The 17,124-nt window shown below is 35.0% G+C and overlaps 1 protein-coding gene across 3 annotated transcripts in view; it reads right to left on the bottom strand.

Annotated features, from left to right (window-relative positions):
• Positions 1–17,124, bottom strand: part of LOC148956953 (uncharacterized) — a 60,440-nt gene that overhangs the window by 31,243 nt on the left and 12,073 nt on the right. For 2 of the 3 annotated variants that reach the window (XM_089096958.1, XM_089096966.1), the window contains exons 3-5: positions 14,777–14,873; positions 8,446–8,549; positions 3,412–3,502 (exon numbers count right to left, since the gene is read on the bottom strand). In XM_089096958.1, the coding sequence (XP_088953084.1) occupies positions 3,412–3,502; positions 8,446–8,549; positions 14,777–14,873 (292 nt within the window). Of the gene's footprint in view, positions 1–3,411; positions 3,503–8,445; positions 8,550–14,776; positions 14,874–17,124 lie in introns of those variants that run through there. The other variant, XM_089096975.1, reaches the window with a different exon arrangement.

Genomic DNA, 17,124 nt, shown 5'->3' with positions numbered 1-17,124 from the left:
AACAAAGAAAAGGTTAGCCTTATCATTTTTATGAACAAATTTCATAATTATTCCTAATGAGAAAATAGTGACGAAGACCACACTGCCTTTTGCAATCTTTTTGCAAGACAGTGGAGATAATTTGATTGAATGTTTCGGCCCTTGGACATAGGGCCGAAATATTCATTCAAATTATCTCCACTGTCTTGCAAAAAGATTTCCCTATTGTTCTTCGTACTTTTGTTATTCCTAATGAGTGGCACAATTTAACTAAGGCTGTGGCGAAAACAATAATTATGCATCAAGCGAGACGGTTAAAGGGATAATCAATTTTACTTTCCCTAGATTGCCTAAACAGTCAATCATAAGGCTGATCCACTTTAGTAGTGATATCAAATATCCCCAATTTTTGGATAATATACCTGTTACTGAACAATAGAGGGATTCAAAAAAAAAATTATAAAACTTAAAAAAATTCACACGGATACGGTTTTTATTGCACTTAGTTAAAACCTGCGAGTCAAGTGTTTGCTTACTAAAGTGATCTTTCACCCTGACTAGCAAGCCATATTTTGTTACAAAGTTTTCCCATTACAGTGACACTACCAACTCTAGCATAGCTGTAACTGTAGAGCCAACATGCAATGAAAGGTATTTAATGGATCCAAGATACAAAAAAAAAATCATTCGATTCCACCCTACTGAATGACGCTGGGAATCAATATTACTTGCCACTAGGAAATCTGTTTTTATAGGTGTAATCTCCCATCCTATCTGCCTTAGATACGATTTTAATTCATTACTTGCATTCTGTATGGAAGAAAATTATTCGGAACAAACAAATATCATGATCATACGACAAGGGGGCAATGTCAATGCCTTTTGTCACATATGCTGGTAGCAGGGGCGAATCTCCAGCATTTTCATTGGGGGGGGGGGGGGGGGTGCAAGAGGGGCCCATATCGAGATAGTCAAGGGGCATGGGATATATAATAATTATTTTTCAACATTATTGGGGAGAGGCAAATGCCCCACTCCCCCCACCAAATGATGCCCCTGGCTGGTAGGTACCACTTGGTTCATCAAACTGCTTTGTTACATAAAACGGAACGAAGCACTGACCCTTATTTGACTATAAGACGCATAGAAATTCCGGCGAAAAGTTGCTATCCTCCCCTCAAAAAATTATAGCATAAAGAATTATCATATCAACCTTTCAAACACTGGATTGCGACCAATCTATGCGCCAAATATGAGAATAAAATTTTCAAAAAAGTTTACGGTACTTGCATGATATAGCCTCGACCTAATATTCTTCCTCTAAGTAGAACCTGTTTCTCTGAAAATCCTAATTAAATATACCTAAGCATGGTAGAAATATAATACTTTAGAAACAAATTTGGGCTATATACTTGCACATTAGGGGGGGGGGTATTCAGTTGATAATTGATTAAACCAAAATACCGAAGTTAAGTCTTGATACCATTGTTCTAGCGACCTTTGGTGTAATAAATCAAATGATGGTAGGGCTAATCTATTAACTTCTTAAAAAAGTAGTTTTGGATTATTTCTGGAATAGGTGGCCATTTCACGGTCGGGCGAGTTAATCCCAGATGCAATGGGCCTACCATAGCCAATGTTAATATTTTGCTTCATCCAAGGTTTAAGAAACTGTCCCTTTTTGTGTATCCTTATTGCAGCGGAAGTCATAATTTTCATACAGAGCCGTCCCTAGGGGAGGGGAGGGGGTCATGGTAACCAGGTCAGCTCCTCCAGACGCTGCAGATGGGGGCGTCTGGGGATTGCCCACTTTCATCAAATTTTTCACTTTGATCCGGCTTTTTTCTTATATTTGAAAAAAGTACCGTAATAAATTTTTCCCCAGGTATCACAAACCTTAGGAGCGACTCGACTCATAGCATGACCTACTTCGGCATTATACGTATCTAATTTAAGCGAATCAAATAATATACGCGTTATCCCAAAGCTGTTCCTGAAACTATTTCGGACTGCAATGCATATCGCAAAACATGGACGACAGACACTTTTAGGTAAAAGAAATCACTGGTCAAAATTTTATCCGATACTTTAACAAGAGTTTCTTTTTAACGATTCAAAATTTTTTAACGAGTTTCTTTTTAACGAGTCCAAATTTGCCACGCACCCCGAATTATGAACATAAGCATAATTTCTTTTTGTCGGTGCCACACCGTTTCTTTTTAACGAGTCCAAATTTGCCACGCACCCCGAATTATGAACATAAGCATAATTTCTTTTTGTCGGTGCCACATTTGTCTTTCGACCCTGACGATAATAAGAACCGGAACCATGGTAAATAAAATTCCCACAAAGCAGAATGGCATTACCAGAAGCTCGCATTTTATGCGAAATTGTTATTTCGCATAATGCGAATTTTATTTTTCGCATTTTATGCGAAAGACACTTGCATATGTTATAGCGGAACGTTCGTCAGACTATTCGTTTTGTAATTAGTAGGCAAATAAACTGCAAGAACAACAGTTTGAATAAGATCAGTGGTTTCCGACCAATTTTGGGCCATGTCCCACCTAGGCATTTGTAAAATCCGGATGCTCTCTCCCTCCCAATAATATTCAAATTTTGTCATTCAAAATTTGATGTATCCACCTGAAGGGAGCTTAAAAGACCATTAGCTCGGTACTGTTTTTTGGGTTGTCCTATTGGCATATTTTATACTAAAACAAAATATTATATAAATATAACTCCTTTTATACAATGTATAGTCATTAAAATACTATCATGCATCTTTTTTTCTCTTTAAACGCATATGAATTAGACGTCAATCATATGAAAAGTGTTTTTTTTATTGAGGTTCTAAAGTATAGTCAGCAGAAGGGTACACGTCCTGCCCCTGACCCACCAAAATATTGCCATGTCCTACTGGTGGGGCCTGTGCCCACTGGTAGGTTCAGGGTCCCCCTCCAAGATTTTTCTGCCGCCCTATTCCTCTGTTTTTTTCTTGTTTTTACTCTTTTTTTAGAATAAATTTGTCGATTTGTTCGATTATTGGCACCTTTGTCACATTGGGCCACCAACGATTTTACTCACCCTTGTCACATTGGACCTCCCCCAAGATTTTACTCTAGTTCCGCCCCTGCCTGTGCCTACGTTGGGAATCGCTGGCCTAGATCCACATCAATAGAAACGTCATTGGTTTCAAGTTAATAAAGTTCTTATCCACCCTAATCGGGACGACCTATTTGATTAGACCTAACTATTAGAAGAAATAATTTTGTGATGTTAAAAATAAATAAAGTTAAAAATAAATCTTATGAATATAACTCAATTTGGACCTTTATAACAGCAACGGAACACGGTTACGGCTCAAGATCGTCGGACCGTTACCCCAACGCCCATGACTATGAAAAAATTTTAAGCAAAGCGTGTTTTTACCTTGAGTCCATATATTCTACTGACAGAGAAATTTGGTCATTCGGCGAGAAAAACAGCATTCTTGAGCAAATGCCTCCTTCTGGAATAGAGCCTAAAAAAATTAAAAATTAAACTGTAGGAAACAAGTCTCTATATAGAGATCACGGGCAAAAACGAAATTATTTCTTTAGGGGAGACTAAACATCTCGGGAGGGTGGCAAAGTTGACAAAAAGGCACTTGTTAGTTAAACGAAACACACTCAAGAAATACGCTTCGGTTAGATCTCAGAAAGCGGTTTCATAGCCACAAAGACAAGTGACAGGTGATAGAATGCATTAGACTTGTATAATTTGGGCTATATATTTGCCCATTAGGGTGGGGGTGAGGTTAGATTAGGGGCATTTCCCAAATAGTTTACCCCCACTCCACCTCTAATGTGCAAATATATAGCCCAAATTATATTATTATACAAACTAAAGGTTATATGCAGATTATTTTTCATTAATTTTAACCTAACTTCACTTCTTGGTTGTGTTCCGTTTAATTCACAAGTATCAAAAACATATTCACAAATTGCAAAATATATAGCAAGTTCAACAATTTCGAGGAAGGGATTGCAATTTCTACCTTGAGGACTTGTAGGTGGGAATTGCAGAAAATCGGTCAAAATTTAATTTTTAAACATCTTTGAAGGTGTCGGTCACCCAACTCCAGTAGATTTTTCAGGGTTCATAATCGGGGGGGAGGGGGCAAGGCATACCACAGGAGTGTAAAAAAAGTATTTAATGTCGGATGTTAGAAAAAAAACTACACGGTCTAGTCTGCAAAATGTAGCGTCATTTTCAAGATAAAGAAAGGGGTTGAAAGTTATGTTTAAAGAATTGTTTAAAAAACTAAAAAAATGATTTCAAAATTATGGACCATTAAAATTCGACTGACTATCTTAAGACTTACATATCATGACATTTCGACCCTCTTTTTGCAAAAATAGATATTTTTTGGGATAAACTGGCAGAAAACGTTACTTTGCTAAGCTTTCTGGGCTATTTATTGTTAAGACTTACAATCAGGGCCGTATCCTCGATTTCTTTTTCGGGAGTGGGGGGGGGGGTACAAAAAGATTTTGGGGGGATTTAAGAAAAAACTTAAAAAAACGCATCACAAATTTGTTTATGTTCACTTTTGTTACGCTTTTACGTTTGTTACGTTTGGACAAACATATCGGGGGGGGGGGTGTTTAAACCCCTAACCGCCCCTAGATATGGCCTTGCTTGCAATTACTATTTAGTCAAATATCTAGATAAATAGTAACTTTACTTAATATAATTATTGAAATAATAGTAAATTATTAATAGTAATTATTGAAGTAATATGAATAATCGAAATAATAGTTACTGAATCAGCTTCGAATGGCGATTTCTTTACACCGCAGTTTTTTTTCAAAACGTGTTTTTAAAAACTTCCGGTTTCTATGGGCCGTTGCTCGCTCATTAGTAGGTTGCAGCTGTAGCTACAACCCTTATAGTCAATCAGGAACGATGATTTCTTTCTAAAATGGGGTTTAATTTCCGTCTTCCATGAAAGAAGTATAATAATCGATTTTCCGCAGTCCTGTTAACAATCCACATGGCAGTCACGTGGACTACAGCCAATGAATGCTGATAAAGCAAATCAAACCCCACCCCTTAATAGGATAGCTGTTTTTGTGACTAAACGGAGAAAACTGCAGGGTATTGCAAGCGTGGATGGAGGAGCTTTTTATATAACTTGTAAGGTTCAAAGAGAAAACAGTCTATAGTTTTACAGTTTGAATCAAGGATGCTTATTAGTAGCAAAAACCAATAGTATCAGCGCATCCGCAAGCCAAATTCAAATACGTGAATCGGCCAAAATTTTAAAGCCTCACTTAAAAGGAGTAATAGACGTATCACGCTTTTTATTTAATCGAATTGAGGTATCGGAAACAAGGGATACGAGTTTAATCTCTTAGGTTCGGAGCCATAACTCAAGTTATGGCTTAATATATATATATATATATATATATATATATATATATATATATATATATATATATATATATATATATATATATATATATATATATATATATATATATATATATATATATATATATATATATATATATATATATATATATATATATATATATATATATATATATATATGGGCATATATATATATATTTTCATATATATCTGTGTGCGAATGTGTGTGTGTAGTATTTATTTATTATATATATATATATATATTATTTATTTTTTATATTTTTTATAAATATATATTTTTTTTTTTTTTTTATTTTTTTTTTTTTTTTTTTTTTTTTTTTTTTTTTTTTTTTTTTTTTTTTTTTTTATATATATATATATATATATATATATATATATATATATATATATATATATATATATATATATATATATATATATATATATATATATATATATATATATATATATATATATATATATATATATATATATATATATATATATATATATATATATATATATATATATATATATATATATATATATATATTCTCCCCCTTCCCCCAGATTTTGAAAAATAAATTTTGCCCATCCCCCCAATTTTCGTGAATTGAAGCCTCTGAAAGACACCTGAGTTACATGGATAGCATTGACAAGATAATTTAACATTAAATATAACATGAAAAAACAATTTTATATTCAACTAGTTTTTTCATAAGAATTGCGTAAACATTCAAATTTTTTCATAAGAATAGTACCACTAAAAACATCATAGTATACTGCCAGTGCTAGATGGATCACAAATTGAGAAACCCAGCTCCTATAGGTCTCAGTCCAAATTATAAAAAACAATAATTTCTCGAATCTTTTAGCCGAAGTTATAACAGAATATAACAAAGATTTTGTCAAACACAACAGGCTCAGCGACGTTGCTATGTGAAATTCAGCGTGTATGTCTTATTGGCAGCTAAGTTCTCGAGAACTTTCCTGGAAAGTTTCTTGGAGAAAAATACTTTGAAAGTCTTTTTAAGGTAGAGTATCCATTGTTCATTCTTTCGGTATTGTATGTGCCTCTTTTCTTAATTTGGATTCCACTCTTCAAAATGTAGTGTTTCTTCGAAACCAACTCATGCTTACGTGCGGAACTGCAACCTCTATTTCCCCGCCTTGTTTTCCAACGAAACACAGGGTGCGTTCTATGTTCGGAGTTAAAACAAAAAATCGCGAAGAAAGGAAGAAAACGAGGACAATTAACAGCCAGTGAAAAAATTATGCAAATATTTCGGTCAAGACCTCCGCTTGACCGTCCTCAGTGCAGAATAAAACTGATAAAAATATAAAAACTAAACCTTAAAATAAAAACACAACACTAACACCAGACGACCCTTTCCTAGTAACGGTGAAAGGGTAACTGAATAAAAAACAAGTTGAAATGGAATTTCAGAATTTCGTTTTGCATAAAGCGCTTTTAAAGGCTGATCGCTTTCCAGTTTCATTGTTATTAGAGACTATTCGATTGCAGAATATTACTTTGTGGATGGATGTAAAAACGATCAGAATCAATAATTTTGTCATAAATGGGACTTAGAAAAATTTCTCCAGTATCCCTATTGAGACCTACCTTTTGGTGAATGTGCTTTTTTATTTCAACTGCCTCCCTGAAAACTTGCGTGAGACCTTTAACGGGGGCAACGATGGAGGCCTCGTCAAACAAAATGAAATGGTGTGGACTCTCGTACACATGTTGCGCCAAGGCGGAATCAAAAACCTCAGGCCTTTTGGCGTAACCTCATTGCCTTGTCGATTGAGAACTTGTGCTCAAATAACCTCTCCCCCAATTGCTGCTGGGTTCTACCAACATAAAAACCGCCACATGAAAAAGGAATTCTATAAACACCACTACCCAGAATGGGGCTGGTTTTATCTTTGCCGTTGTTAAAAAAGTTCTGTGTAATATTTGAATTTTTAAAGGCGACACTAAGTTTATGTTTTTTAAGGATTCTTTTCAATTTGTAACTCAATTTTGGAATGTAGGGTAGAACAGTGAAAAGTTTCTTATTATCCACCAATGGGACGGTATCTGTTGGAGCTTGTGGACCTGATGCACTCCCCTCTGCCTTTTTTCGTCTTCTGTCTAGAATGGTCTCAAGTAATTTTATAGGGTATCCATTGCAAAATAAAATGTCCTTAATATAGTTCAATTCTGAGTCTATGTGGGGCTCTGAGCATATTCTTATTACTCGGTCAACCAAAGAAATAACAACTCCTCTTTTCATGCGGGGAGAGTGGTTGGAGGAAAAATGCAAATACCTATCGTTATGCGTAGGCTTTCTATAAATAGAAAATTCAACGCCAGGAGACTTATTGAAAATTAGAACATCTAGGGAAGGAAGTTTGTGGTTATGTTCTAGTTCTAAAGTGAACTGTAGGTTAGAGTCCAAAGTGTTTAGATGAGTTAAGAAGGAGTTAAGTGACTGCCCTCCATGCTCCCAAACAGAAATAACATCATCCAAAAGCCGACCCCAGAACCGATGTTTGATCGGAAAATTTTCCAAAGCAGAGATTTTTATTAATTCCATATAAAAAGTTGCCAAAACTAGACAAGACAAGGGTCAAAACAAGGTCAAACAAGATCTAGACAATGGTCAAAAAATTTTCTCAGCCGCCCGATCATTAAGACGGTTTGTGCAGGTTCCGAGAAACCTGCACAAATATTTCATCAGTCTGCTATTCTGAACGTTCCATATTTACTTTGGAAATGGGAAAAACTTGAGGACGGATAAAAGGCACGTTAGCACTGGAGTTTTTGGACCCACCCTTTCCCCTCCCAGTACTTGAATACCGAAAGTTTTCCAATTATTCCGTATTTTTCAATATGTTTTGCATAGTTCAGCAGTTCTTTTTCCCTTTATTATTCCCCCCCCTCATACAGAAAAGAACCAATTCCTACGCTTTTGGCTGTTGACAAAAAAGTTAGAATGATCAATAGCCCAGGGGTGAAAATTGCTTTTCTTAGCCCTGGTTTGTCTAATTTCTTGTAAATACCTGTTTCTGGATGTTTTGAATAAAACTCTTTCCGGCGAGCCATTTCCGATCGAAATAACTCAGGTACTAGCTTGTAGACCAAATCTTGGCGCGTCCGATCTGGCCTTAAAACAGAAAAGATATAAAATCAAACGAATTGCATAAAAACAAAAAGATCATAAAACTAAAATAAAATGCAGAAACAATTGAAAAGGATACATAATAAAAACAGAGTGAAACTAAACGGATAAACACGTTACAAAGCTATACATAGGCTATATCAAAACGGAGGGTTAGTTGGCAGGGATATATTTTTCAATGTTTTCAGTTTTCATAACAGTTTGTGTCAATATTCCAGAAAAACAGCTTACATAGCTACAAGCTCGACTCGATTTCATTAGTAATGTATTGTTGGTTTTTCGCTATTTAGTACGAGTAAATTTCCACAATGATAAATTAAATCTTTCCAAGAAACAAACTGTGGCGGCGATAATCATCCTACAGGCGAAAAGCATCTTTTTGCTTCATAGTATAGGATGGCAACAGACAGTAGGCTATTCTTACAGAAGACCACTTTTCGGGCAGGTTTGCAGGGAGGGGCCTTTGGACCTTTTCAAAAAAAAATTTGAAATTTTTGCAAGTTTTAGGTTTTACGATTCAACAGTTTCATATATTTTCGTTACAATTCGCCAACTTGTCACTCTTTGTTTACGTTTGCCATTCCCTCCTGAAATAATACAAAACACATTAAGCATTATGAAAAAGACCTTAATAAAAGTAGCTCAGACGATGATAATTGCCAATTCGTAAAAAAAAAAAATAAAAAAAAAGGTTTAGAAGGTTTAAGGTTTGAAGGTTTAAGGTTGGTTTAATAGACCATATTTCAAATAGGTTTAAGTTACTACAAAGCTGACATCAAATGAGATTGGCCTAGATTACAAAGGTTAGGTTCAACATTATTAAATGTTAACTTCAATGCAAAAAAAAAGTAAGGTCTTGTACTGCTGTATATTCGCAGTTTTTTCAGCGGTTCTTAGAATGTATTTTACCTAAGTATAAATATTATTAGGAGTTAGTCTTTACGAAAATGACTAAACGGGAAGAGTAAAATTCCTAAGGGTATGATTGGATCCAGCCGATAACTCCTCAGGCAAGTCGTTAATCCGCAAGATCGAGACATATATCTTCGCTAAGTTGACCGAAAATTGTCGCTAACAGTGTACTTTGGGTTAGCAAGGCGGATAAAAAAACAAAACAATTTTCTTTATCCCCCCATGCTTATGCTGCATATATACAGACAAGGGGGAGGGGGGACTTTGGACCCTTGTACTCACCCAACAAAATGTTTAATTATTCTTTCAGTTTAAACGTGTTTCTTTTTCGAACAATAGCCCAGATTTTCAATATTTCTTTTAAGCTTGTCTCCCTCTGAAAACAAAGGGACCCCGAAACAAATTCAAGCACACGTTCCTGGCGGCAGTGCTACACTGAAGTTCAGAGATAAAGAATGTTCTTAAATTTTGGCTTTTTAGCTTATAAAATTTACCATAAAATCAGTTTCAATAGACCCTTCCGAAACTCTAATCAACATTTTGTGGTAACAAACTGTAAGTAAAGAACGACTCGTGCTAATAATAACAAAAGCTCTTTGAAAAATGTCGATAAAAAAGATTGTATACATGAAAAAAAAGAGCATGTTATGATGATTCTAAATAGTCTATATAAAATTCACAAAATTTAAAATTAGCTATCAAGCGTTAAGGACTCGATAAAATTAGTCAACTTTTCGAAAAAAGGGGGGAACCTTTCCTAAGAGGAAGAGTGATTTTGTTAAAAACTCCAAAGACTTTTGGACGACTGTGTCGCAGTAATTCAAGATATCCATTACAAACTGAAATGAATATAGACAAATCATAGGCAGCCCCTGCCTGGGCAAAGGATGATATAACTTCAATATGCCTTTTTTATTTATTTTTTTTTCGTAAGGCACTGTGTATAGAAATTGTCGTAGAAACGCCGCAGGGCACCCATTCGATTAAAAATTAGAAGTTTTGAATTAACTTTTAAGATTTAATAGATATTTTGATGTAAACCAACCCCAACACCCTTTTCAGGTGACTACCATCTTGGACCCCCCCCCCAAAAAAAAAAAAAACAAGTCGAAATTTTCAGACAACCATTTTATTCAAAATAGTCGAAATGTACAACAACTGTACGCACGTAATAAATAGCAATAAGAGGGCTATTGAACTAAATCAAAAGACACTATGTGCATCCTGGTTATCAAAATGGGATATTTTTAAAATCTTAGGTGCGGCTAAGGGTATAAATTCACAACTTAAGCGAACAAGCTGCAACCTCGAAGGAATATTGGATGGGTGGATAAAGTAGATTTTAATTTGGTCTTGAGAGACACAAACCGACCTTATCACGGACAAAAGGTGCTCAAATATGTAATGGGACTGATTCTTACTACGAAACATTCTTTTTTATTTTATCTACTTTGAAATTCAGGCCGCGATAGACATTTCAATTAATGTTTGAAAACTAATGGGCCCTCAACCAGAGACGAATCAGGTTGCATTGTTTCTTGAAGTTCTATAGAAGAACAAAATTATGCAGATTTCCAACTCATTTATTAGATTAATATTCCCCCTATCATTCCATTCAAACTTTTTCAAGTACATCTATTATCGAAATTTGTTGCAAAGTTCTGTCAAAATATAACATATTAAGCTAAAATGTTGATCCTAATGGCGAAGAACCGGAAAAAGCTGTACAAATATTCCATTTTTAACCAATAAAAATACAATGTCACAAATTAATTTAAAGGAAAGCATTTTCAACAAAAAGAACATTTCAAATAAAAGTAATGATTTACATATAATCAAAGATGGGTAGAAATACAGGAAATAATGATTAAAGCGAAAATGAAAAGAAACAGGCTAACTCTCACCTGAAATAAATAAATGAGACCCAAAACGAATAGAAATCACAATGGACAATCATGTCAAATTAAAAAAAAAAAAAAAAAAAAAAACAGGAATTACCACAAACAGGACAAGGGCTAATACCCTCTAGCCATCAAAAGACCAAAGCGTTATTTTGTCTTTACTGAAAACGTAACATATCTTAAATGTTTCTCTTTTATAACGTTTATAAATCTAAAGGTCTGATATTTTCAGGCATGGATATCATTATATATTAGATTGGAACCTATATTAATTAGTTCTTTTCAGTAATCTTGTTTATTACGGTGATTTTCTTTCCTTTTTTGCTGATGTTATGCAAAATAAGAACAGTTCTCAAGATGACAATCGTTTATACTAAAGCGCAAATGGCGCTCTAGGTGTTAAAAGGCTGAGGAGCCGTAACCTCTCCTGTTGACAGTAATTCATGTTCGATTTAAGTTTGACTGGATTAGATACGTTTGCAAGAAAGAAGGTGATTCGAAACTTGGTAGCTATATACAATTTTTTTTAGGAGTTGGGGGGATGAAAGGTCTAATAATCAGACAAAGCAGAAACTTATGGAATAATGAAAAAAGGTAGCAAGAAGACTATAGAAGAAGTTTCAAAATTATGAGGTCTTCAAAATTTTTATGAGGGATATTGCCTACGGATTGTTCTGGGTACCTGGCTGACTGACCGTATTTGAAACAGTCGGCTGCATGGAAAGTGTTCTCCAAACCCGTTTTCTATGTCTATTATTAGTGAAAGGTTGACTTTGCTTGGGAACGTCCTGAGGATGAAGGATGACATATTGCCATAGATTTTGCTTTTTGCCAACTGTCTAGGGCTAAACGGAATGCAGATCCTCCGCGGTTGGAGTGAGAGGATGACATAAAGAAAGATCTATAGGAAATGGGAGATTTAAAGGCAATGGGAACTTCCTGGGAGAGTGTAAAGAAGGAGGCACTGAATAGATTGGGATAGAGTAGGAGCATGCGTAGCCGTGTTGGCCTCAGGCGGCTTGGTGCTGCGGTGAGTAGTTATTAGTAGTAGTAGACATTCCGACGGGTCGCTCCCTCTCAGAAATCATGTGCATTAGGTGATGCGCGCGAAGTGTGGCGTAACTATACCAAGCGTTTTGGGGAGTATGCAAAGCGAGTACTTGTTAAGAATCCAGTAAGCACGCGAGAAGAACCGCATCGAAATCTCAAAGATGCTATATGAAAACAGGTTTCCGCTGCATAGTGAGGTATTGCTCACTCTGCGATAAATATTTAAACTTTAGTTTTTTGGGGTTAAAGGGGTAAAAAAAAGGTACCTAGGTTAGGATAGGTTAGTTTACGTTTGGTTATGTGTTCAATGTATACTATGCTTTACCCCATCCCCCTAATTTGCAAATATATAGCCCAGTTATGTTTCTAAACTATTAAATTTTCATCCTATTTTGTTTTATTTCCTTAGCATTAACGAAACTTCACTTATCACGTGTTTACTGGATTCTTAACAAGTACCGCTAAGCGTAGCAGAACGGTGCCAACCATGGCGGAACTGCGCGGCAGACGTGGCGTTCCGAGATTTACACCATCTGCGCGGCAGATCGTGGCAACACGAACTGCAGACTAAGTAAGGAGCAACGCGGCTCACTAGTAACCAAAGCTCTAAAAAACAGCATTTTGATATCAATTGATATACCAAAAGAATCAGCTTATTATGCTGATTATGCTGATTATCAGCTTATAATGAATATACAATATTCATTAAGTTTAGTGTTACCCATCAAAGGCTACGAGCCTAGAAAATTTGCTGGAGTTTCGAAAAAGAGGAAAAACACCCCTAAAAGTAAAAGGATTTTAATGAAATCACACCATAGATTTAGTGTATTAGAGATCCCTACTGTAGTGGTTCTATGCCCCTATCTGCAAAAATGTGGAATTTTGTATTTTTTGCCAGAAGAAAGATCACAAATACGTATGCATTTGCTTCTTTTTTTTCCAGGGGTGATCGTCTCGAACCAATGGTATAAGAACATCGCGAGACGGCTCATTCTAACGGAAAATAAAAGTTCTACAGGCCTTTTTAAGTGAACAAAAAATTGAAGGGCAACTAGCCCCGCTCAATCGTCTGATAAAAATTTTGAAATAGCCTATTTTGTTCAGTATGGTTGAAAGTTGAAAGGTACAATAACTATGTTTTTGGAGCTGACATGACCCTCCAGAACCACTAGAGGAAGGGCCGCAAGTTGTGAAATTTGCCCATTGTTTACATATAGTTTTAGTTATAGAGAAGTATGTCGACACTTTTCGGGGGGGGGGGATTTTCTAGGGAAGGATTTTCTAAAGGAGAAGTTTCCCATTGGGATGGAAGTTTCCCTGAGTGAACTTTAAATGGAAAATTTTATACGGGAGGAATTTTCCAGAATTCATATACGAAATTCATTTATTTGTCTTGATTTCTCGTCAGCCCATCAAGCCCGTCAACCCCATTACACATGTAGAGATGCTTTGGCGGCATTGTCTGGGGGAAGTTTTCAGCGGAGTTGGAATTATCTGGGGGATTTTTATGTAGTTTGGGGATTTCCCACGGAACGGATTCTCCATAGAGGAATTATCAAAGGAGACATTCTCCATGAAGAAGTTTTCTGCGAGAGAAATTTTCCACTGGGGGGGGGGTATTTCCGGGGAATATTTTCTACACAGGAGGCATTTCTTCATGAATTCAAAAGGGATCAGAATTTAAATAGAAACAAGTCTCTCTTCAAATGAATGTATGCTAAGGAGTGTTTTCCAGAAGGAATCGTAAGCAAGAAATTTTCTGGTTAGAATCTGCAGCGAGGATGGAATTGTCTGTGGGCAATTTCCCGGCGGAAGAATTTTACGTGGAAGGAGCTTCCTTTTTTCGGGGGGATTTTCCACGGAGGGGGGTGAATTCCCTGGGGTTATTTGAAAAAAAAATCAGAAATGAAATAAAAAAACAAGTTTTTCTACTGAAAGTAAGAAGCAGCATTAAAACATTAAACGAACAGAAATTATTCAAGTATGTGAAGGGGTTTGCCCCCTTCTCAATACCCCGCTCTTTACGCTAAAGTTCGACCTTTTGTCTCAATTCTTTAAGAGTGATTCCAGAAACACAAAGGACGTGTAATTAGAATCAAAACCTTTTTTAGAAATTCTTAAAAACCCTTTCGCGTGAAGAAAGAAGTATTGAGGAGGGATAGAGCCCCCCTTATATACGGAATACTTTCTGTTCGTTTACAGTTTTAATGTTGCACCTTACTTTCAGTAGAAAAAGCTTGTTTTTTTATTTATCAATCGAAATAATCCCTGTCTGTTAGCCTACAAATCATAGCCTACAAAGATGATTTTATTACCTAAAAAGAGGGTTAGAAGCACTGCAAAGCTTACCTAACATGCATGAGGGGTTTGGTTTTGTGAACCTGAACATCACACGCAGGACAAAAGTTACTTCCTTCTAAGTACTTTACGATGCATGACTTGCAAACTAAAACACAGAACTTATTAATATAGGGCCTTGGGTCATTTTTTTTAGAGTATAGCGGGTATATATTATCAAAAATATTTAACAAATAGCTAAGGTTATAGAGAACTGATAATTCAATGGGTTCTGCGGCATTTTTTGGAAAACTGGAAATAAATCCCCTTAAGGTGAATTCTCGGTGTTATTAGTATTCAATTTCTGAAAAATCCTAATGACAATGACGTCAGCGAGTTAAAACCACAATGGTAGTAAAAACCTGATTTTTCAGGGGGTGGTGCATCCCCATTAAACCGTCAGATCTTTCTTATAACTTAAGACGATACGTTCCTCACGACATTAGGTTAAGTTGCGTTACATTACGTTACTTTATGGTTACGTTATGTAATCTTGGGGAAAAAAAATTCGTCGGTAACATAAGCAGTAACAAAAGAAGTCGGGTTCCATATAAATAGAATTTAATGTCACGTAAATCTACGTTACGATATGGAAAAGTGAACAAAGCAGCAACAAAGGGGAATTTCTAAATGAAAATTGATATTTAGAAATTTTTGAAATTGATATTTTGATTTTGAATAAAAATTGACATTTTTTCAAACAAACTAATGAAGTTTTCCTGAGAGCCATTTACACTTGATCAGAGTTTGAATACCCATCAACATTCCACATTTTATAACTTTACGGTTTTTCCATTAGCACTGTGTAGTACGACTTGTTTAAAAAATGAATATAGGCTAAACAAATTTGTGAAGGTTTTTTAAGTTTTTTTTCTGTAGCCTCCCCAAAAAAATTTTTTTGTACCCCCCCCCCCCAAAAAAAAATACTGCATACGGCCCTGCCTATAAAGTTATGCTTTACAGAACGCAGATTATGTACTTAGCATCAAAAAATTACGTAGTGAAAAACCGCTTAGGAATCCACTATGAATGCTCGCACCCTTAGTGAGCAACACAATCGACTACCAAACACAGAATAAGCGTAAACCAAACAAACTTCTGAATCAGTTGTTTGGAGGACTTTTTTCTTCCTTTAGTTTGAATCTGTGTTCGTGTAACAATAATGCTTGCTATGGGCCTAATACTTTTAATTACAGAAGCATCAGTACGTCTGAAACTCATGCTCATACAATAAATTTCCCGATTTTAGCAAATAAAAATTTTAAGGTTTTAAAATAATTTTTCGCTATTAAAAAGAAAAGTATGATAATTCCGGACCCAATAATTTTTCCCAAAATATTTTAAGACTTGACACAGGAGTTTTCCTACTACTTGGAAGCTCATTATATATATATATATATATATATATATATATATATATATATATATATATATATATATATATATATATATATATATATATATATATATATATATATATATATATATATATATATATATATATATATATATATATATATATATATATATATATATATATAGTGTGTGTGTGTGTGTGTGTGTGTGTGTGTGTGTGTGTGTGTGTGTGTGTGTGTGTGTGTGTGTGTGTGTGTGTGTGTGTGTGTGTGTGTGTGTGTGTGTGTGTGTGTGTGTGTGTGTGTGTGTGTGTGTGTGTGTGTGTGTGTGTGTGTGTGTGTGTGTGTGTATATATATATATATATATATATATATATATATATATATATATATATATATATATATATATATATATATATATATATATATAATAAGACTTATTCTTCATTAGACACACATACAATATTACATGTTATTATTTCCCCAAAGGCTCATTGGCCTGTACAAAGGGGGAAGACAGATGAGTTGCTTACTCAGATATGAAAAGCAAAAGAAAATTTTAAATTTTAAATGATCACTTACTCACATACGAAGGAGTAGAAAAGAAAATATAGATAAAATGAAAACTATAGAAAAAATTAAATAAATAAACTAAATTAATTAATTAGAATAAATAGACTAAAAAAAATAAAATAAAAATAACTTCTACGAAGCCAAAGAATTTTTAACAATTTTTTTTAAACAAACCGAATGAGTGGCACCCTCGAGCCGATTCAGGCAACTTATTCCAAACAATATGCCTGCCATTAGAGGATTAAAATCTGACCTTATGCAAGGAGTAAATGGAACTTGAACATGATTTATCATATTGCGAAGATTATAATTATTTTGATCAGAGGTAAAAGATAGCGGCTTAGGGGCCGGGGGAGGTCACCATGAAGCTGGGAAAAAGTAAAACATGCACATGAAAGAATGCATACTGACTCAAGATCAAGTAATGGTAT

Source organism: Artemia sp. Qi Xiang Cuo, chromosome 1 (assembly GCF_049724085.1).
Source record: "Artemia sp. Qi Xiang Cuo chromosome 1, ASM4972408v1, whole genome shotgun sequence".
Taxonomy (NCBI): domain Eukaryota; kingdom Metazoa; phylum Arthropoda; class Branchiopoda; order Anostraca; family Artemiidae; genus Artemia; species Artemia sp. Qi Xiang Cuo.
Note: the sequence above shows the minus strand (reverse complement) of the source record. Positions and strands in the feature narration are given on the sequence as shown.